At 44.1% G+C, this 22,196-nt stretch overlaps 1 protein-coding gene across 3 annotated transcripts in view; it reads left to right on the forward strand.

Annotated features, from left to right (window-relative positions):
* SENP6 (SUMO specific peptidase 6) overlaps positions 1-22,196 on the forward strand; it is a 343,996-nt gene that overhangs the window by 284,567 nt on the left and 37,233 nt on the right. For all 3 annotated transcript variants that reach the window (XM_063916838.1, XM_063916835.1, XM_063916837.1), the window contains one exon: positions 9,616-10,043. In XM_063916838.1, coding sequence (XP_063772908.1) covers positions 9,616-10,043 — 428 coding nt within the window. The remainder of the gene's footprint in view (positions 1-9,615; positions 10,044-22,196) is intronic.

Consider the following 22,196-nt stretch of genomic DNA (forward strand, 5'->3'; position numbering starts at 1 on the left):
TTTGTTTTTTTTCGTTTTTAAAGTGTGGCGTTCACTACATACAGTCTAATAGAAGCTGTTATTTCTCCGCCCAGGGTTTGGCATCTCGAAGGGCAGATTTTCCAGAAACAGTCGCCGTAGAAAAAGCCTAGTGCCTGACAGGGTTTCCTCTGCACCCAGTGCCATCACCAATTGGGGAGCGCTTGCTCCAGTTCAAAAACCGTTGCGTGGTGTCGTCTTCAGACGCCTGGGTGCTCAGCATAATATCCAGAGGATACATCATAGACCTCAGGGGTCCACCTCCTCATCGTTTTTTTTTCGCTACTGCTTTGCTTCGGTAGCCAGAGAAAAAGAGTTAACTTGACACAAGCTATCAATTCTCTCCTGTCATACCGTGTCAGTGCTCCAGTACCTCCGTACAAATACTGGGGTTTTACTCCAAACTGTTCCTTGTCTGAATGCTGAATGACTATCAGACCAATTTTTAATCTCTGCGCCTTGAACACCAATTTATGGGTTGATTATTTTCAAATGGAATCTCTTCACTCTGTGATCTACAACATGGATGACAACAAATTTTTAGCCTCCTAAATTTCTGGTGTTGTCCAGCAGCACTTGTCCGTCTCTGCAGTTGTGGCTTGTCCCCAATCATCTCCTCCAGGGTCGATCCTTCCTTAACCCAGTGTAACACTGTAGGGGTGCAAGGTGCCTTTTCCTGGGGAATATGGCAGCCCGCAGCAGCTGAGGAACAACACAAGTCCAGTTTCTGGTACAACTGACCCCGGCCAGTTTTATTGAAACAGAAAATAAAACAAACCCCAAAATAAAAATACCTTGCCTGTCCGGCACTAACTAAACATAAGATGTTCCTAACTGTCACTAAACAAAACACAGAGTTCTTCAGTACATACTGTATAGCTTACTTGCATCAGAAAGCGTGTCTCTCACACACAGACCCTGCAGCCTTCCCAGGCAGTCTGCCCATACTAATCAGGTTAGAAGCACTATATCACTCTTACACAGCTGAAACCCTGATTAGCCCTCTGTGAGGCCAAAGACCCGAACTGGGCCCAATGTCTAGAACTCGCCTTATCTCTCTCTCAGAGCCTTTTCCCAGCTTTTACAGCAAACTGAAAAGGTTCAGACAAAACAAAAAGCATTTTTCCTAGAAGTTAACATTTTCTAAAACATGTAAGACAAGAACCTGGGACAAATATACCTGCCCTCAAACACTATCCCAGTGTTCTTGTCACATATCCCCCTCCCCTGTTTCGACCTAGGGGCCGGAACACTTGTAGCCCCCAAACAGAAGATGCGAGACAATGCATCTGCGTTGGCCAATTGTGTTCCCGGTCTATGTTCGACAGTAAACTTAAAGTCCTGCAACGCTAGAAACCATCTAGTTACACGAGCATTCTTGCCTCTATTTACATACATCCATTTTAAAGGGGCATGGTCTGTCACTAGTCTGAATTGTCTACCCAAGAGGTAATATCTCAAGGTATCTAGTGCCCACTTAATGGCCAAAGCCTCCTTTTCCACAATGGCATACCTTTTTTCATGCTCATTGAGTTTCCTACTCAAATAAATGATAGGGTGTTCGTCCCCATCTCTGGTTTGGGACAGCACAGCACCTATCCCTACCTCTGAGGCATCTGTCTGTACCACAAATTCTTTTGAAAAATCTGGTGTTATCAACACCGGTTGTGAACACAAAGCCACTTTTAATGCTTGGAACGCCTTTTCTGCATCAGGGTTCCATTTCACCACATTTGACTGCTTCCCTTTGGTAAGGTCTGACAACGGCACCGCTGTGGTCGCAAAATTAGGAATAAACCGTCTATAGTACCCAGTAATTCCCAAAAAAGCCCTTACCTGTTTTTTATTCACTGGACGAGGCCAGTTTTGAATAGCATCAACTTTATTCAATTGGGGCCTAATCAGACCTCTGCCTATGGTGAAGCCCAAGTATTTGACCTCCTCCATTGCGAGGCAGCACTTCTTTGGGTTAGCAGTTAACCCTGCCTCTCTGATTGAGTCCAGTACTGCTTGTACTTTAACCAAATGGGACCCCCAGTCTGTACTGTGAATTACCACATCATCCAAATAGGCAGCTGCATATTTTCTATGGGGCCTCAAAATTTTATCCATCGCCCGTTGAAAGGTTGCTGGAGCCCCATGCAACCCAAAGGGTAACATCTTATACTGGTACAGCCCCTCCGGAACCGAAAAGGCTGTTTTTTCTTTGGCGCTATCAGATAAAGGTATTTGCCAGTAACCTTTGGTCAGGTCCAATGTGGTGAGAAACCTGGCTGTTCCCAGCCTTTCTACAAGCTCATCCACACGGGGCATGGGGTATGCGTCAAACTTGGACACCTCATTTAACTTACGAAAGTCATTACAGAAGCGTATGCTACCGTCGGGCTTCGGGATGAGCACTATGGGACTGGACCACTCACTGTTAGACTCCTCTATGACTCCAAGTTCTAACATGGTTTTAACTTCCTTAGAAATAGCTTCTCGCTGAGCTTCAGGAATCCTATATGGCTTTAAATGAACCCTGACCCCTGGTTCTGTGACAATGTCATGTTTTATTATGGTCGTTCGGCCAGGCAGCTCTGAAAATACCTCCCTATTTTGGATGAGAAATTCTTTAACCTGATTGTTCTGATCAGCTGATAATGTCTCTGACACCTTCACTGCGGGAAGCAACCGGGGTGAAGACACCGAAGGGCAAGGCTCCGCTGACAGAGACAACCTATCTTTCCAGGGTTTGATTAAGTTAACATGGTAGATCTGTTCGGGTTTTCTCTTTCCCGGCTGGTATACTTTGTAATTAACCTCATTCACTTTTTCCCTAATCTCAAATGGACCCTGCCATTTAGCTAGGAATTTGCTTTCCACAGTGGGTACCAAAACAAGAACTCTATCTCCAGGAGCAAATTCCCGTATCTTGGCACTCCGGTTATAGACCCTCTGTTGAGCACTTTGGGCCTGTTCCATGTGCTCTCTGACAACAGGTACCACGGCTGCAATCCTATCCTGCATTTGTGTTACATGCTCAATAACGCTTCTATAAGGAGTGGGCTGTCCTTCCCACGTCTCTTTGGCAATATCCAACAGCCCTCTGGGGTGTCTACCATACAACAAATCAAATGGAGAAAACCCCGTAGAGGACTGAGGGACTTCTCTGATGGCCATTAACAAGTAGGGCAACAAACAATCCCAGTTTTTCCCATCTCTCTCAACAACCTTTTTTAACATACTTTTTAATGTTTTATTAAACCTTTCCACCAACCCGTCAGTTTGGGGATGGTAGATGGACGTCCTGAGGTGAGTGACCTTAAATAACTTGCACAATTCTTTCATGATCCTTGACATAAATGGAGTACCTTGGTCAGTCAAAATTTCCTTTGGTATTCCCACTCTACTAAATACCTGCACCAGCTCCCTAGCTATCGCCTTGGTTGTGATAGTGCGTAAAGGGACAGCCTCAGGATATCGAGTGGCATAGTCCATAATTACCAGGATATACTGATGGCCCCGAGCAGACTTTAACAAGGGCCCCACGAGATCCATGGCTATTCTGTCAAACGGGACCTCTATAATAGGCATGGGAACTAGTGGGCTCCTGAAATGGGGTCTAGGGGCATGATACTGGCATTCAGGACAGGAAGAACAATATTCAGACACTTCTTTATAAACCCCTGGCCAAAAGAACCTTTGTAAAACTCTTTCAGTGGTTTTTTCTGCCCCTAAATGTCCTGCGGTAACGTTACTATGAGCTAAATCTAGTACCGTTCTCCGATAAGGCTGGGGAACTACCAGCTGTTCCACCACATCCTCACCCCTTTTGACAATGTGGTACAAGAGCTCATTACAGATGGCCATGTGGGGATACGTAACCCTGTCACCTGGTACCACAGGTTCCCCATTAACAATCTTAACATTCTCTCTAGCCTTTATTAAGGTAGGATCCTTTAACTGTTCAGACGCAAACAGATCCTTCTTTACCTCCAGGTCAGGCACGCTTTCAGTTCTAACTACTATGTCTCTGTTCCCGGCAAGAGGGTCCTCACTGGACTCCCCATCTGTCACTTCCCCAGCCAAACTAGCAAAAGGCAAAGGGACAGAAAGTTCCGAAGACCCACGTACATCCATAAAATCACCGGTATTATCAACTGGTTTTTTACTTCTCACATCTGTTGATAACCGTGATTCCCACAGTTTCCAAAAATGAGGAAAATCCCTCCCTATTATGGCCTCATGCACCAAGGTAGGGACCAGTCCCACTTTAACCCTTGCTGACCCACAACAAGTTTCTATATTCACCTCAGCAGTGGCATAATATTGGGTATCCCCGTGTATGCAAGTTACCCCAATAGGTATTTGCTGGACCTTTAAGGGGTTCACTAACCCAGCTTTCACGAGGGTAACTAAACTTCCTGAATCTAGCAAGGCCTCTACCCGGTTACCTTCTAAGAACACATCACACATTTGTTTTTCCAGCTCAGGTGAAGGTACCACAGTACAGGCTAACCTAGCAAAGAAAGACATTCTGCGACATTCAAAGGCAGCATCACATTGCATGGGTTCTTGCGTGACTGGGCAATTGGCAATAACATGACCTGGCATACCACACCTAAAACATTTAACCACACGATTATCAACCCATTTGGGCAGCATAGACCGTTCTAGCCCCATTGGCCTGTTTCCAGGGCCAGTGTTTACAGTCTCTCCAGCCTTGCGTTCTCTTAACCGCCCAGCAACGTTTTCCCACGGAACAGTCTTACCAGTCTTTACTGAAGGGCGCTGTCGAGGACCTATGGGTTGCTGGGTGGTCATCAGTAGTTCCTCTGCTGCCAAATACCTCTCTACCATGTCCACTAATTGGTCAGCAGTACCCGGGTTTCCATGGCTCACCCACTTGCGCAGGACCATGGGCAAAGATCTCAAGTAGCGGTCCATGACGACTCTTTCCACCATCTGGGGACCAGTTAATGTCTCTGGCTGCAGCCATTTTTTTGTTAGCTGAATAAGGTCGTGCATCTGGGAGCGCGGAGGCTTCTCCATGGCGTACAGCCAACGGTGCACCCGTTGTGCTCGTACTGACAGCGTGACTCCCAGGCGGGTCAGGATCTCAGTCTTTAGTTTATCATAGTCCCGAGCCTCAGCAGGGCTTAAATCAAAGTAAGCTTTTTGGGGCTCACCTGACAGGAAAGGTGCCAGCAGACTGGCCCACTGTGCTTTCGGCCAGTTCTCACGCTCGGCAGTCCTTTCAAACGTGGTCAGATAGGCCTCCACATCATCAGCCTCTGTCATTTTCTGCAGGAAGTGACTGGCTCGTATAGAACTAGTGCTGGTTGGAGCACTGACGGCCACATCTCCAACCTGAGCTGCAAGTCTCTGCACCACTTCTGTTAAGGCCTCTCTATCCTGACGCTGTTGCCTGTAAAGTTAATCAACAACTGCCTGCTGTTGTCTCTTATTTTCCTCCATTGCCACCTGCTGTAGTCTCCAATTTTCCTCCATTGCCACCTGCTGCTGTCGGTTGGCCTCCTGCTGAGCTGCTGTAGCTTGCAGCAAGGCTTTAAGCAGATCCTCCATGTCAACAGATTTTTCAGGCGGCTTTGCAGCTGCTTTCACCCAGGACATATATCAAACCCTCAGGGGTGAGTCTCAGTAACTTCACACTGGGCTGTATCTGCATAAACCACCGTTTTCTGCAGGCCTCACAAAGCTGCTGCTTTCACTTATGCGCAGAACGGCCTGCTCGCATTCTCCACCAAGTTGTAACACTGTAGGGGTGCAAGGTGCCTTTTCCTGGGGAATATGGCAGCCCGCAGCAGCTGAGGAACAACACAAGTCCAGTTTCTGGTACAACTGACCCCGGCCAGTTTTATTGAAACAGAAAATAAAACAAACCCCAAAATAAAAATACCTTGCCTGTCCGGCACTAACTAAACATAAGATGTTCCTAACTGTCACTAAACAAAACACAGAGTTCTTCAGTACATACTGTATAGCTTACTTGCATCAGAAAGCGTGTCTCTCACACACAGACCCTGCAGCCTTCCCAGGCAGTCTGCCCATACTAATCAGGTTAGAAGCACTATATCACTCTTACACAGCTGAAACCCTGATTAGCCCTCTGTGAGGCCAAAGACCCGAACTGGGCCCAATGTCTAGAACTCGCCTTATCTCTCTCTCAGAGCCTTTTCCCAGCTTTTACAGCAAACTGAAAAGGTTCAGACAAAACAAAAAGCATTTTTCCTAGAAGTTAACATTTTCTAAAACATGTAAGACAAGAACCTGGGACAAATATACCTGCCCTCAAACACTATCCCAGTGTTCTTGTCACACCAGATTGGGACATTTGGGCACTGTGATGTTTCATCTGTGACTCCAAGGCATTTGGTCACCATCTGAGACAAGCCCATCCATCGTATTGTCAGACAATGCCACGGCAGTGGCATATATAAATCATCAAGGAGGCACGAAGAGTGCAATGGCGAAGGTGGCTTTTATCCTGACCTAGGCAGAGAACTTTGTTCCAATGTTATCAGTGGTGTTAATACCAGGTGTGGACCGTTTCAGAAGCGGACTTCCTCAGCAGGACCATGTTTCACCTGGGGGAATGGTCCCTTAATTCTGAGTTTCAACAGTTGGTAAAGAACTGGCCCCTTTTGAGCCTTTAGAGTCCGCAAAACTCCAGTTCGCTACTAGGAAGCTGGTCTTCCTTATGGCTATTGCCTCAGCTCGATGTGTTTGAGTTAGGAGCTTTGTCTTGCAAACCGCTTTTTCTTGTTTTCCATGACGATAGAACGGTTCTCTATGCGGCTTCTACATTCCAGCCAAAAATTGTTCCAGCTTTTCACTTTTACTGTCTGCCTTTTCTGGGTACCTAGATAATCTGGCTCTCCAGGACTTAATTTGAGCTCTGCGAATGTACTTCCGCTATACAATGTAAAGATACTCTGGTGCTTTATGATGCACACAAACATAGTTTGCCAGCTTCAAAGCAGACCATTGCGCAGTGATCTCTTGAGCTTATTCTAGTGTTGGCTGTACAGCACCAGACATGGTGTCAGTGCATTCAACTAGAGCAATGCGACACGGAGCTTCGCAGAACAAGTCTGTCATGCAGCCACCTGGTCTTCTGTAGACAAATTTACTTGTTTTTTATAGTTTTCAAGTTTTTGCTTCAGGTGACACCCAGTTTGGCTGCACATTTCTCCGGTTAGGCAGCCCGAGTGTTCCATTTCCCTTTTCACTTACCGTTGAATCCTTTTCCCTGATGCAGGCTGCGGGACACGGTGTTCCCTCCCTAATGCTCAGTCATGCGAGGTTTGGGTTCTTGGGTTCTTGACCGTCTTTTCCCTACTGATTTGTTGTTGATTCTATCTGTTTCACTGGGTTACTGTTACTCGGACTCTTTTAAAGAAGTACTGACATTATTAGGCTGCAGGGTGGAGGAGCCTAGTTGTAAAGTTACAGTTGTTAGGTGCCAGTCTCCATCCCCAGACATGCAATCCTATGGTCCAGTTCCCACAGCCTGCTTCAGAGAAAAAGATTCAATGATAAGGGACCAAAAATCCCCTTTTTTGCTATTAACAGCATTGCCTTTTTAAATATTTAAACACATCAGGAAGCAGCGCTTTTTACAAGTGGCTGCATAGTAAATAAACTCCATACACTGAGGAACTATCCTTTTGCCTACTCTGAAGTATACAACAACCTTTCGTGATGAACCAAAAATGTAAAATTTTGATTAGTCAGTCCAAAAACCCTTCCTCCAGTCTTCAGTATGGTGATTATTCCCCATACAGGCTTATTTTTCATTACTGCAGATCAGCTGTAATTTTTAACACATTACTTGGCTACTTAAAAAGGCCTATTTTTCCAAGTCTGAAATTTACATTATTTTTCAGCTTTTGCTATCCTAAAGTTTTTTGTGACCTCTGGCAGTGTACCACTTTTTTACTATTTCAGGATATTTTCAATATCATCTGTTCACCATAAATTATTAGGAGACACCAATCCTGGTGTGCTGGAGACCCAATTATTACTGACAATACATACATTGATTTCTTAATTATTGCATATTTTGAACCATTATTATACAGATCCATCTTTTTTTATTTAGTTATTTTTTTCATTATTGTATATTGTAGTTTTATCTGTGTACATTAAATTGTTAGCCCTAATACCAAGCCGCATAATTTTAGTTTCCATATTTTCCCACCTATTGTTATTCAGCACTGTATGTATCAAATACTGTACAATGGTACAGGCATTCACCCTTTTGTTCCAAACAATACTTTATTTTACCTATTATAGGTGCATCCATTAACACTTGATGGCAGTTAGAATTGCAGCATGTCAGCAGCTTGTCAACATTTCGGTCCCTTGTGGACCTTTGTCAAGAACAGCAACAGCACATCATCTGGTCACCCAGCAGCCCACTGGATGACCATTATGTGTTAATGGATGCACCTATAACGTAAAATAAAGTATTGTTTGTAACAAAATGGTGAGTGCCTGTACCATTGGATTTGATGTATTGTGGACTTGACCAGCCCATTATGGAGCACCACCTTGTGATGATCTTGGAGCAGTGTGTGCGGATCTACTATATACAGATGGAGCTTCCCTCATCGTTGCTTAGGCGGGATTAGTGTGTGTGTGTGTGTGTGTGTGTGTGTGTGTGTATGTGTGTATATATATATATATATATATATATATATATATATATACTTATTTGACTGCTAAAAATGGAATCAAGTTGAAATTTAGGCACTGTTGCTCTGACCACTCACACCTAGATCAGTGATGTTATTTCCTGAAAAATACCAGCATAACACACACACACAGTCTCCAAACACTTTATTTCCTTTACTTACTCATCCAATACCACTCATGATAAAAAAACATGACAACATCACTGCATTATCTGTAGCCTAAAGTGTGTAAACATATAGAAAAAATGAAAAACAGGCCACATACTGGAAAAAAAAAACAATAGAGGAGTAAAGGTGAGGACATCCCAAAAAAGTACAATAGTATAGATGGGGGGGGGAGGTAACTCTAAGGATAATCTATAGAATAAAATAATTACTGATAAAAATTATGTCATCACTGTGGGTCACGCACATATACATCAGACCTTGCCTGCAAGGCATCTGCCTACTCCAAGTCTTATTCAACTTCCACACACTCTGAGCACCTGCTACCCTGCCTCCCTTACCTTACCGAAACAAATACAAAATGATGACATAAGCCTGCGGTAAAGTTTAATAACACCATCCTTACCTACTGGACAATGCAGTACAGGTCTTGATTTATCTCTTTTATTAAGTAAAAAATTAGACACTGCTTAGCATAGCATAGTGAAATGTGATTTGACCTTTAAAAGTTAGAAGCAACCATTACAAAAATAATACTTGGACTCCAAGAATAGAACTTTATTGATACATTCTTCTACACTTTTCCCAGACAAATTAGGTTTCAGTAATACTTTTCCAAAGTTTATGTTAAATTAGTTATACACAATCTGGATCATGTAGTCCCTTTTCTTTGTGAGAGTGTATTTTGTTTTTCTTATCGTGTTTTTTTTTGTTTTTTGTTTTTTTATAGTGCCCATTGGTTTTTAGCAGTCATCTGTTTTCCTGGCTTAGAAGAACCAGTGTATTATCCAAACCCTTTCTACCAAGGAACTGGTACCCCAGCAACTGCCATGACACAGGGAGAAGATTGCAGAACCTCTGTTCCTCCGGGTGACTCCCAGACGTGTTTGCAAGGCCCTTCTTCCAAATCTCCTGTTAAAAAAACACCCAATAAAAAACAAACCCTTCCTCCAGATGACACTAACCCTGGGGCTGATAAAAGTGACACTCCTACTAATAGACAAAGTCATTGTGTAGTAAAGAACTGCACTAGAAAAAGTGATCAAGGATTTAATGAAGCAGATATATCTCTTAAATCTCCGTTTCCACAAACAGACTGTAGTCCTAAAAATGTAAATGGAATACCAAATGAATGTAAAACTCCATTAAAGCAGATTGGTAAGTAGATCCCACAAAATGCAATGCAAGTGTCCTACAGAAATGACGCTTGTTCTTCATGTCCCTATTATATACAGTACTTATACATGAGAAAACACTGCATTTCCATTGCTATCCAGTTGAGGTGGTTGTACAAGCACTGTACAGTTGTTTGTATTTAGTTTGTTGCATCTAACTTACAGTAAATCCTCTGTACATCTACTCTGTCTAGCTAGTTTCTTTATTTTCAAATGTAGAACATGAGTTTGATTTAAAAAGGCTTATTTACAACCAACTAGACTAAATACAAAGTCTTTGCCGAATATTTCTGTTAAATTGGTTTGTGCTTTTTTTTTTGTACTATTTTCGAGATCTATGCTCTTTTGCACCCCATAAAGATTAACATAAGTGGATTAGCTATGTGTATTGCTTATCAGATATAGAAAAATATTTTTTGCTTTTACCTTGCATTGTAATGCCATCTTTAAGGAATTTCTCTGCGTTCTAGGCTTCAGACACACACAGTCCTCATAATGTGGTCAAGTGTAACCTTTTTCAAATGGATGACTTCTGGAATCTACGTATTTAATATTTGAGATCCATTAAGTTTTGTTTCTTTCAAGGCATTTATAGGAACCTTTTTAATATGAAGTTCTAGTGTGCACAAATGTTGATGAACCACTGAGGGCCTATAATTCCTTGGAACATGATCATGTCACCAATGTGTCACACTTTGTATTAGATAGGGTCATAAACAGAACCATACTAAGGGGATTATAGAATGGAATGCCTTTTTTAACGTACTGGTACTATAGGTTTAATTTCAAAATAAGTTATTTTAATCATTGGGCTTTTTTTTTTTTATAGATGCGGAGAGGGTGATAAATGAGAATCTGTTTTATTATGAAGTCTAGGTAGTCTCTATTCTAGATAGAGTCCATTATGACTGCTTCTGCAGTATTGACTAGGCAGCAGCAGTCACAAAGCATTGTCTGTTCACAATTTACTAGTTCTATTTTTCAACTGTCATCAATGATGATCTTTATGTTCAACCCTTGCCCTGGATTGGCTTGCTACATGAACATGACATAAAAGATATTACAAACGTTACTTAAAAACAGTGTGGTTTTCCAACGTGATGACACTTCCTCATGATGGACTTACTGTATACTTAATAAATTAGTCCCTTCCAGTTCCAAGGGATGGGACCGGATCTAATGGATACAGTTTGCAATTAATAAACATTATAAAGAAAAGTCCTTTCTTGGAAACACATCCAGAACCATTCAGAATATTTTGATGCCCTTTTTGTTAACATTCTAATGCTGCTCTCTGGTACAGTTCCCTGCATTACCCATAGCTGCTTTTTTATTAGTTAGTAGAATAAACGTGTTTTTAAGATATCCTGCTAGGTTTGGGATATCTCTTACTACACGTAATGAGACGTTCCTGTGAAACAAGAACATCCAGAAACAAGATTTGCACATAAAGATAATCATTGATGGTGTTTGAAAATGCCTCTCTATTGTAAGCATAACACCATTAGGGGAGTCTTTACCTGAACACATAGAGTGTCGCTATCTTAGATATTGTGTTTATAATGTGTACATACATAATACATTGTTGTCTCTAACTTTTTTAAAGTGTAAACCGTATTGGAAACTACTGTACAATTCAAAAATTGAAAGCGACAATTGTTTTGCTTTTTTGAAATAACCTTTCATTTCACCCTCCTCTGTAGTATCTGCAATAGCACCCAATCTCTTCCACTTTGCATACCAATTATTATGTCTACTGTACAGTATATATAACTGGTGCATTGTTGGGGATATGGCAGGTGGTCAGCTAATTTGTTGTAGGACTACACCAATTATTGTTTCTCTAACGTCCTAGAGGATGCTGGGGACTCCGTAAGGACCATGGGGATAGACGGGCTCCGCAGGAGACATGAGCACTTTAAGAAAGAATGTAGTTCCTGGTGTGCACTGGCTCCTCCCTCTATGCCCCTCCTCCAGACCTCAGTTTGATACTGTGCCCAGAGGAGCTGGGTGCTTTTCAGTGAGCTCTCCTGAGTTTACTGATAGAAAGTATTTTGTTAGGTTTTTTATTTTCAGGGAGCTCTGCTGGCGACAGACTCCCTGCATCGTGGGACTGAGGGGAGAGAAGCAGCCCTACTGTCTGAAGCTAGGTCCTGCTTCTTAGGCTACTGGACACCATTAGTTCCAGAGTGATTGGTACGCAGGATCTCACCCTCGCCGTCCGTCCCAGAGCCGCGCCGCCGTCCCCCTCGCAGAGCCGGAAGATAGAAGCCGGGTGAGTATGAGAAGAAAAGAAGACTTCAGAGGCGGCAGAAAACTTCATGATCTTCACTGAGGTAACGCACAGCACTGCAGCTGTGCGCCATTGCTCCCACACACCTCACATACTCCGGTCACTGTAAGGGCGCAGGGGGGGGCGCCCTGGGCAGCAATATAAACCTCATATTTGGCAAAAGGAGCATATATACAACTGGACACTGTATATATGCAGGAGCCCCCACCAATTATACACTTTTAGCGGGACAGAAGCCCGCCGTCGAGGGGGCGGGGCTTCTCCCTCAGCACTCACCAGCGCCATGTTTTTCTCCACAGCACCGCTGAGAGGAAGCTCCCCGTACTCTCCCCTGCTTATACCACGGTAGAAGAGAGGGTTTTAAATAAGAGCGGGGGGCACATAATTCGGCGCAGATAACAGCGCTACTGGGTAAACATTAAATTGCTGTGTTTTTCCTGGGTCATATAGCGCTGGGGTGTGTGCTGGCATACTCTCTCTCTCCAAAGGGCCTTGTGGGGAAATTATCTTCAGATGAGCATTCCCTGAGTGTGTGGTGTGTCGGTACGTGTGTGTCGACATGTCTGAGGTAAAAGGCTCTCCTAAGGAGGAGATGGAGCAAATGTGTGTGTGAGTGGTGTCTCCGTCGACAACGCCGACACCTGATTGGATATGTGAAATTAAGTGCTAAGGTAAATTTATTGCACAAAAGATTGGAGAACAGACAGTGAATCTACACATGTCTGTCCCTATGTCGCAGAGACCTTCAGAGTCTCACAACACTCACTATCCAAAATAATAGACACTGATATCGACACGGAGTCTGACTCCAGTGTCGACTACGATAATGCAAAGTTAAAGCCAAAACTGGCGGAAAAGTATTCAATATATGATTATTGTAATAAAATATGTTTTGCATATCACTGATGACTCATCTGTCCCTGACACGAGGGTACACATGTTTAAGGGGAAGAAAGCTGAGGTAAATTTCCCTCCTCTCATGAAGAAAAAGAGCGGGAATCTCCAGACAAGAGACTGCAGATTCCCACAAAGAATTCTCAGGGAGTATCCTTTCCCTACTAGGGCCAGGATACGATGGAAATCTTCCCCTAGGGTGGACAAAGCTTTGTCACGTTTACCCAAAAGGTAGCGCTGACTTAACAGCTATCCTCAGGGATCCTGCAGATAGCATGCAGTAAAAGTGCTATGAAGTCCATTTACCCACACTCTGGTACACTACTCAGACCGGCGATTGTGTCGGCATGGGTTTATAGCACTGTAGCAGCGTGGACAGGTACCTTATCAGCGGAGATTGAAACCCTAGATAAGGATACCATGTTATTGACCCTAGTATGTGTGTGTGTGTGTGTGTATGTGTATATATATATATATATATATATATATATATATATATATATATAAATAAATAATGAAGCAGCACTCCAGGCGACTAAACAGATTCACTCATTAGCACATGGTTTCCAAGGCAACGTTTCAGTGCCATTTAATGGAGTTGCACTTTCGTCAAGTATCAACATAATAATACAAACAAACTTACCTAAATAGGCCCAAACACCCGTGACTGGCGCCGCTCCGTTCGCGGGACAAGTTCCCGTCCGGCCGGCGCTGTTGTAGTGACGTCATAACTGGATGACTCATCACTGTGCTCCCCATCACCATAGCTACAAGTAAACATAATCAGGAGCGTAATGAACTTAACATACACTTGTAAGCAATTCATATTATTCCTTTACAACGGGTTAGATCAACAGGAGTCCAGGAGTGGATTATTCTCATTAACTAGAACTTCTCAGTAACAGGATCATATCTAATTATAGGCAAAGCGGTGGCAGGAAAATCCAAACTATAGATAACAGCTCAAACCTAGATGATCATTTAGACCCCTGGGGGTCAAAGTACCCAGCTGATGTATCCAGCGGGTTTCTAACTTCAATAGTTTGAGGCCTCTATTGCCGGGGCAATGAGGGGGGCACATTATCGATCATTCGGTATCTCAATGAGGCCAAAGGGTGTCTGGCCGCCAAGAAGTGCTTAGTGACCGGCAATTCCCCCTGTCCCGTATTAAGAGCAGTCTTAATGGATGATCTGTGGGCTGCCATACGTTCTTTGAACATTCGTTCAGTCTTACCAACGTATGACAGCCCACAGGGGCAAATCAGTTGGTAAATCACATACCTAGAGCAACATGTTAACCGATGTCTAATAAAGAGGGTTTTATCCGTAAGAGGGTGTTGGAATTGATCCCCTGGTATGAGGAATTGACACGTGGTGCATGAACATTTAATGCATCCTTTTCTTTTACTCAAGAATGTTATTCCCTCTTCTTTACTGTAAACATCGGCTTTAACCAATCTGTCCCTCAGGTTTCTGCTTCTAGTATAGCAGCACATTAACCTAGTGTCTTTAAGGCTCAGGTCTGCGTCTGACTGTACTATGGGCCACAATCTATGAGCTGTTTGTTGGATATTTTTACTGTGTGGGTTAAACTGGTTAACCCATGGCATAATTGAGTCAGATTTTTTATTGTTGGCGCTTGTCAACAATGATTGGCGGTCCATGGCCAGTGCTTTGGACTTAGCTGCTAGTAACATGTCAAGGTGGTATCCACGTTCCCTAAACTTAGATACCATGGAGTCCATTTGTTCCTCCGCTAGTATCGGATCAGACGTAATCCATCTGACCCTTAAGAATTGTGAGTAGGGGAGGCCCCGTTTAAGGGGCTCAGGGTGATTGCTTTGATAGTGCAACAAATTGTTTCTATCAGTAGGTTTCGCATATAAGGACGTTGATATTTGTCCATTAGTTACATTGATCTGAACATCTAGGAAGTGGATACTATCTGCACTGATGGTATAGGTAAATTTGACTGGGTGCTGTTTGCTGTTGTGATTGGCGATAACCTCCATAAAGGCATTCTCAGTACCTTGCCAAAAGATGAGCAGGTCATCGATGTACCAGTAATAGAACACAATCTGGTTGCTTATCTCCGAGTCATCGAAGAAAACATCCTGCTCCACCTCAAACATGTACATGTTGGAGTAGGATGGGGCCACACTGGACCCCATCGCACACCCCCTGCACTTTAGGTAAAATTTACCATCGAATAAAAATAAATTTTTAGTTAACGTCATCTCTAACAACTCCATACAGAAATTAAGGTCAGGGCCACTATATAAGGCACTGTTACTCAGAATTTTTTTGGCAGCAGCCAAGCCCATATCATGGGGGATTATGGTATAGAGACTTGTTACATCTATGCTACAGAGTAACGTAGGTTTAGTTAGTACAGGTAGCTCATTCAGTTTTCTGAGTAATGTGCAAGTATCAAGTAGATATCTAGGGTGGCTCTGTATACTGGGTTGGAAGAGTGCATCTAGATAAAGTGAGGTAGGCTGAAACAGTGACTGTCTGGCTGATATTATCGGACGGCCTGGTGGCCGATCCATGGATTTATGTATTTTAGGGGTTGTATATAGCAGAGGTGCAAGGGGGTAACTGGGTATAAGTGCTTTACGTAAGTTGTCATCAATGGTACCACGAAGGACAGCTTGATCTAAATAGTCAGAAAGTTCCTTAGTATATATAGTGGTAGGGTCTTTAGGCAGGCACCGGTAAGTCTCTGAGTCACTCAATTGATGGTAGATTTCCGCTTTGTAGTCACTTAAATTCTGAATAACCAGAGCTCCGCCTTTGTCGGCCGGTCTAACTATCAGTTTTTTATTGGCCGCCAGTTGATCCAAGGCCTGAATTTCCACTTTAGATAGGTTATATCGTGGTTTAGTTGTTGTATTGGACAAGGTCTCAGTCTCTTGTTCTAAAAGTCGCATAAATGTCTTAATCGAAGCGTTATAGGACTGTGGCTCAAATGAGGATCTGGGTAAAATTGTCTGTAGCTGCACAGGAATAGCTGTCGTAGCTGGTTTTGGCAAAGGTGGATTTTTGGTGAAATATTCCTTTAATTTAAGCTGACGATTCAGCTTATATTGCTCAGTCTTAGTAAGTAGTGGGTCCATTCTATTGGTTGGCACAAAAGATAGACCCTTTGAAAGTACCCGTTCTTCAATAGGGTTTAATTCATAATCTGACAAGTTAATCACTTGGTTTTGGCATTTCTTGGTGGTCGCCCCACTAGCTTCTTTTCTTTGCCACTGACGTCCTCGTCGGGTATAGGCACGACGTCGTCGAGAACTTTCGTTCGTCCTGCCGCCCCTAAAGGGGCCCGTCTACCCTGAGAATTGTGTATACTATCAGAGTCACTGGTTGTCGGTGTATGATCATGTGATGATTCCAGATCACGTGTGCGTTGTATTCGTCGTCTGAAAAACGTTTTTTTGCCCTCCCTTCTGGGTTGGTTATCATTCCATCTATAAACATTATTGTGTTCATAGTCCATATCCACCTTATGTCTTATATTATTTTTAAATTTTATAAGGTCTCGTTTGTATGATTGAATTTGACTGTTGAGTTTTTCATACCAGTTGTTAGCTATATCCGCTTCCAGGTTTGGCTTATGGATTATTTCTAATGCTGCTATTTTATCTTTAAGCAGGTTCATCTCCTTTGTTGATTGCTCGATAATAAGGAGCATCAAATCCATAGAGCATTTGTTCATGATGCCTACCCATTTGCGGCAAAAGATGGGGTCACCTCGCCCGATAGTCGGGGAATTTCTCATTCGTAGCCCCCGTGGTATCTTTTTACAGCGGTAATAATCACTCAGTGATAGGCAATGGAAATAGAAATCAGTTTCCTTGCGTCTCCATTTTAGTAAATTCCGGTATACTTGTTCCAATGAGGAAGCCGCCTCCTGTTCATTTCATTTAATATTTCTTTGTAGTGGATGCCCTCCGCCTCAGCTTCTGAGTACCCGTGGGTATTGTCCAATGGATATACCATGTGTGTATAGCCACTGGTGTCATCTGGCAGGCGATGATCCGTCATATTGTAGCCAACGTAGGTGACACAAGTAAAGACTCAAAAGTGCAAACAAAACGAATAGAAACAACCGAGTACTGCAATATAGCCTGCTCGGAATAAATACAATTACCCAGTAGTAGCAATCACTATCTGGGAAAAAAGTCCTGAAGGGGGAGAGTCACTGATAAATAGAGCAACTGATGTGTGGATGGAGGAGCCTCGGCCAGAGTGATTCACCTGTGCAGGGTGTAACGCTCACATAGACAAACAAGCAGTGCGGTCTGGCACTCTCACTTGCTGAATTATTGCTGCGGGCACCCGGCGCAATAATTCAGCAAGTGAGAGAGCCAGGCCGCACTGCTTGTTTATATATATATATATATATATATATATATATATATAACACCAGATACGACCGGCACTCCTACAGCAGATAATGAATACCAGGGTGCCTTCCCGTGGCACTACAAGGCCCAGCAAACAGAAACAATGTAAAGGGCGGCACTCCAATGGATTTTGAAAAATAAACAGCTCACCAAGCCAGCTTCATTTCTTTCCCTCCTTTGCTTCTTATGACATTTTTGCTTATTCTGACCTGCATCGTTTGTCTCTTTACAATCTTTTTGTCTCGGTGTACCCTTCCGCTACTGGAGTTTGCCTTCTGGATTAGATATTCAAAGTATTCATTGTCTTTGTACCTTTTCCTGCATGATCAGGTCCATGGTCTTTAGAGATTATGTACACACGACCTGTTGTGGGCCATTAATTAGTCTATAATATTTTGGCTCTATTCTTATGGTATTGATCTTAGTTTTATAGTTTCTATCTTTATATTTATATCCTTAAGGCAATCATCTATGTATGCTATAATCTGTACGATGTGGTATGGTCTTATTACTATCTACACAGACACACACTATTCTGCTCTAAACAGGCTATCTTTATATTTGTTTGTCCCTTCTGGTGCTGGCATTAGGTGGGGGTTTATGTTTATCACGTTGATATCCTCATTAGAGCTTTTTGGACTGAGTGTAATGTCTCTCAGCCCTTCTTGCTCTGCACGGGGAGAGATCCGCTGTATGTAGCGGTATTTTCACACGGGGTTGCCACGGGCTCCCTATTCTGATAGCCCGGCGCACTGGCGGGTTGTTTAGCAAGTCGCTATGGTAACAGCCGCGCCTATTAGGCGTGGTTAGCACGGCCTGCGGGAACATGACGCGACGCGTCTAAACTCCGGTCCGTTGCCATGATTACCATCCCGCCCATACCCTACGTCACAGTAGGGGACGGCGTTTGTGACGTCGGCGCCGGGTGCCGGAAGCAGGGGGAGCGTGGCGTGCTGTACACGCTGGTGCTATATAAGGTATGTGCTTTTGTATTTTTGTATCCTGACGAAAGGTGTAAATAAAGACACCTGAAACGTTGAAAGAAATGAAAAAAAGAAAGAAATGAAGCTGGCTTGGTGAGCTGTTTATTTTTCAAAATCCATTGGAGTGCCGCCCTTTACATTGTTTCTATATATATATATATGATGCTGTCTTATATATATATATATATATATATATATATATATATATATATATATATATATATATATAAATATAAAACATGCCCAAAGAGACATTAGTCTACTGGGTTCTAGAGTCAACGCTATGTCGATTTCTGCTAGACGTGTCCTGTGGAAGATGCAATGGACAGGTGATGCCGACTAAAAGAGGCATATGGAAGGTTTACCTTACAAGACTGAGGAATTGTGTGGAGAAGGGCTCTCGGACCTGGTCTCCACAGCTATAGCTGGTAATTCTGATCTTTTGCCTTATATTCCCTCACAGCCTAAGAAAGCACGCCATTATCAAATGCAGTCCTTTCGGTCGCAGAATAACAAGAAAGTACGAGGAGCGTCCTTTCTTACCAGAGGTAAGGGCACAGGGCACAACTAGTTCCCAGGAACAGAAGTCCTCCCCGGCCTCTACTACATCCACCGCATGACGCTGGAGCTCCGCTAAGGGAGTCCGTCCCAGTGGGAGCACGTCTTCGACTCTTCAGCCACATCTGAGTTCACTCACAGGTGGATCCCGGGGAAATAAAAATTGTTTCTCAGGGTTACAAGCTGGAATTCGAAAGGTGCTTCCTCGACGGTTTTTCCTTATCGGACCTACCGGCTTCTCCCCCAGAAAGGGAGATAATATTAAATACAATTCACACATTGTTTCTCCAACAGGTGGTGCTCAAGGTTCCCCTCCTGCAACAAGGAAGGCTATATGACTCAGCCTTGGCTGTAGTCCCGAAACCGTACGGTTCTGTCAGACCTATTTAAAATTATAATCTCTGAACCTATACGGGAAAAGGTTAAAATTTAAAGTGGAATCGCCCAGAGCGATCATCGCCAGCCTGGAAGGGGGGGATTTGATGGTGTATCTAGACATAAGGCTCCACCCCATCAGGCGTACCTGACAATTGCGGTACAGGATTTTCATTACCAATTTCAGGGAAATTGGCAGATATAATGGTGCTCCTACGCAAGCAAGGAGTCACAGTTATCCCATACTTGAACGATCTCCTAATAAGGGTGAGATCATAAGAGCAGTTGTTGAACAGCGTGTCACTTTCGCTGAAGGTGTCACAGCAACACGGCTGGATTCTCAATTTCCCGAGGTCACAGTTGGTTCCTATAACTCGTCTGCCCTTCTTGGGTATGATTCTGGATACAGACCAGAAATGGGTTTACCTTCAGATAGAGAAGGCTCAGGAACTCATGACTCTAGTCAGGGACCTATTGAAACCAAGACAGGTGTCGGTGCATCACTGCACTCGAGTCCTGGGAAAAACATTCCCTTCGGCAGGTTCCATGCGAGGACTTCAAATGGGACCTACTGGACAAGTGGTCCGGGTCACATCTACAGATTCATCAGTTGATCACCCTATCCCCCAGGGCCAGGGTATCTCTCCTGTGGTGGCTGCAGAGTGCTCACCTTCTAGAGGGCCGCAGATTCGGCATTCAGGACTGGATCCTGGTGACCACGGACGCGAGCCTCCGAGGCTGGGTAGCAGTCACACAGGGAAAAAAATTTCCAGGGTCTTTGGTCAAGTCAAGAGACTTGTCTTCACATCAACATCCTGGAGCTAAGGGCCATATACAACGCCCTACGTCAAGCGGAGACCTTACTTCGCGACCAACCAGTTCTGATCCAGTCAGACAACATCACCGCAGTGGCTCATGTAAACCGCCAAGGCGGAACAAAGAGCATAGTGGCAATGGCAGAAGCCACCAGGATTCTTCGCTGGGCGGAAAATCATGTAAGCGCTCTGACAGCAGTCTTCATTCCGGGAGTGGACAACTGGGAAGCAGACTTCCTGAGCAGACACAATCTACATCCAGGAGAGTGGGGCCTTCATCAGGAAGTTTTCGCAGAGATTGCAAATCAGTGGGGACTCCCTCAGATAGACATGATGGCGTCACGCCTCAACAAAAAGCTACTGAGGTATTGCGCCAGGTCAAGGGACCGTCAGGCGGTAGCAGTGGACGCCCTGGTGACACCGTGGGTGTGCCAGTCGGTCTATGTGTTTCCTCCTCTTCCTCTCATCTCCAAGATATTGAGAATCATAAGACGAAGAGGAGTACAGACAATTCTCATTGTTCCAGATTGGCCTCGAAGGGCCTGGTATCCGGATCTGCAGGGAATGCTCACAGAAGATCCGTGGCCTCTTCCTCTCGGAGAGGACCTGTTACAACAGGGGTCCTGTCTGTTCCAAGACTTACCGCGGCTGCGTTTGACGGCATGGCGGTTGAACGCCGGATCCTAGCAGAAAAGGGCATTCCGGATGAGGTCATTCCTACTCTGATAAAGGCTAGGAAGGACGTGACAGCAAAACATTATCACCGTATTTGGAGGAAGTATGTCTCTTGGTGTGAGTCCAGGAATGCTCCTCCGGAAGAATTTCATCTGGGCCGTTTCCTTCACTTCCTACAGACTGGAGTGAATTTGGGCCTAAAATTAGGCTCCATTAAGGTTCAGATTTCGGCCCTATCCATTTTCTTTCAGAAGGAATTGGCTTCTCTTCCGGAAGTATAGTCTTTTGTGAAGGGAGTGCTGCATATCCAGCCTCCTTTTGTACCTCCGGTGGCACCCTGGGACCTTAACGTGGTGTTGCGGTTCCTTAAGTCTCACTGGTTTGAGCCTCTTAAAACGGTGGAATTTAAGTATCTCACTTGGAAAGTGGTCATGTTGTTGGCCTTGGCATCGGCAAGGCGAGTGTCGGAATTGGCGGCTTTATCTCGCAAAAGCCCCTATCTGGTTTTCCATGTGGATAGAGCAGAGTTGCGGACTCGTCCCCAATTTTTGCCCAAGGTGGTTTCATCTTTTCATATGAACCAACCTATTGTGGTGCCTGTGGCTACGCGGGACTTGGAGGATTCAGAGTCCCTTGATGTGGTCAGGGCATTGAAAATTTATGTGGCCAGAACGGCTCGGGTGAGGAAAACAGAGGCACTGTTTGTCCTGTATGCAGCCAACAAGTTTGACGCTCCTGCTTCTAAGCAGACTATTGCTCGCTGGATCTGTAACGCGATTCAGCAGGCTCATTCTACGGCTGGATTGCCGTTACCAAATTCTGTAAAGGCCCATTCCACTAGGAAGGTGGGCTCTTCTTGGGCGGCTGCCCGAGGTCTGTCGGCATTACAGCTTTGCCAAGCAGCGACTTGGTCGGGTTCAAACACCTTTGCAAAGTTCTACAAGTTTGATACCCTGGCTGATGAGGACCTCATGTTTGCTCAATCGGTGCTGCAGTCATCCGCACTCTCCCGCCCGTTTTGGAGCTTTGGTATAATCCCCATGGTCCTTACGGAGTCCCCAGCATCCTCTAGGACGTAAGAGAAAATAACATTTTAAACCTACCGGTAAATCTTTCTCTCCTAGTCCGTAGAGA

The sequence above is a fragment of the Pseudophryne corroboree genome, chromosome 4 (assembly GCF_028390025.1).
Source record: "Pseudophryne corroboree isolate aPseCor3 chromosome 4, aPseCor3.hap2, whole genome shotgun sequence".
Classification (NCBI taxonomy): domain Eukaryota; kingdom Metazoa; phylum Chordata; class Amphibia; order Anura; family Myobatrachidae; genus Pseudophryne; species Pseudophryne corroboree.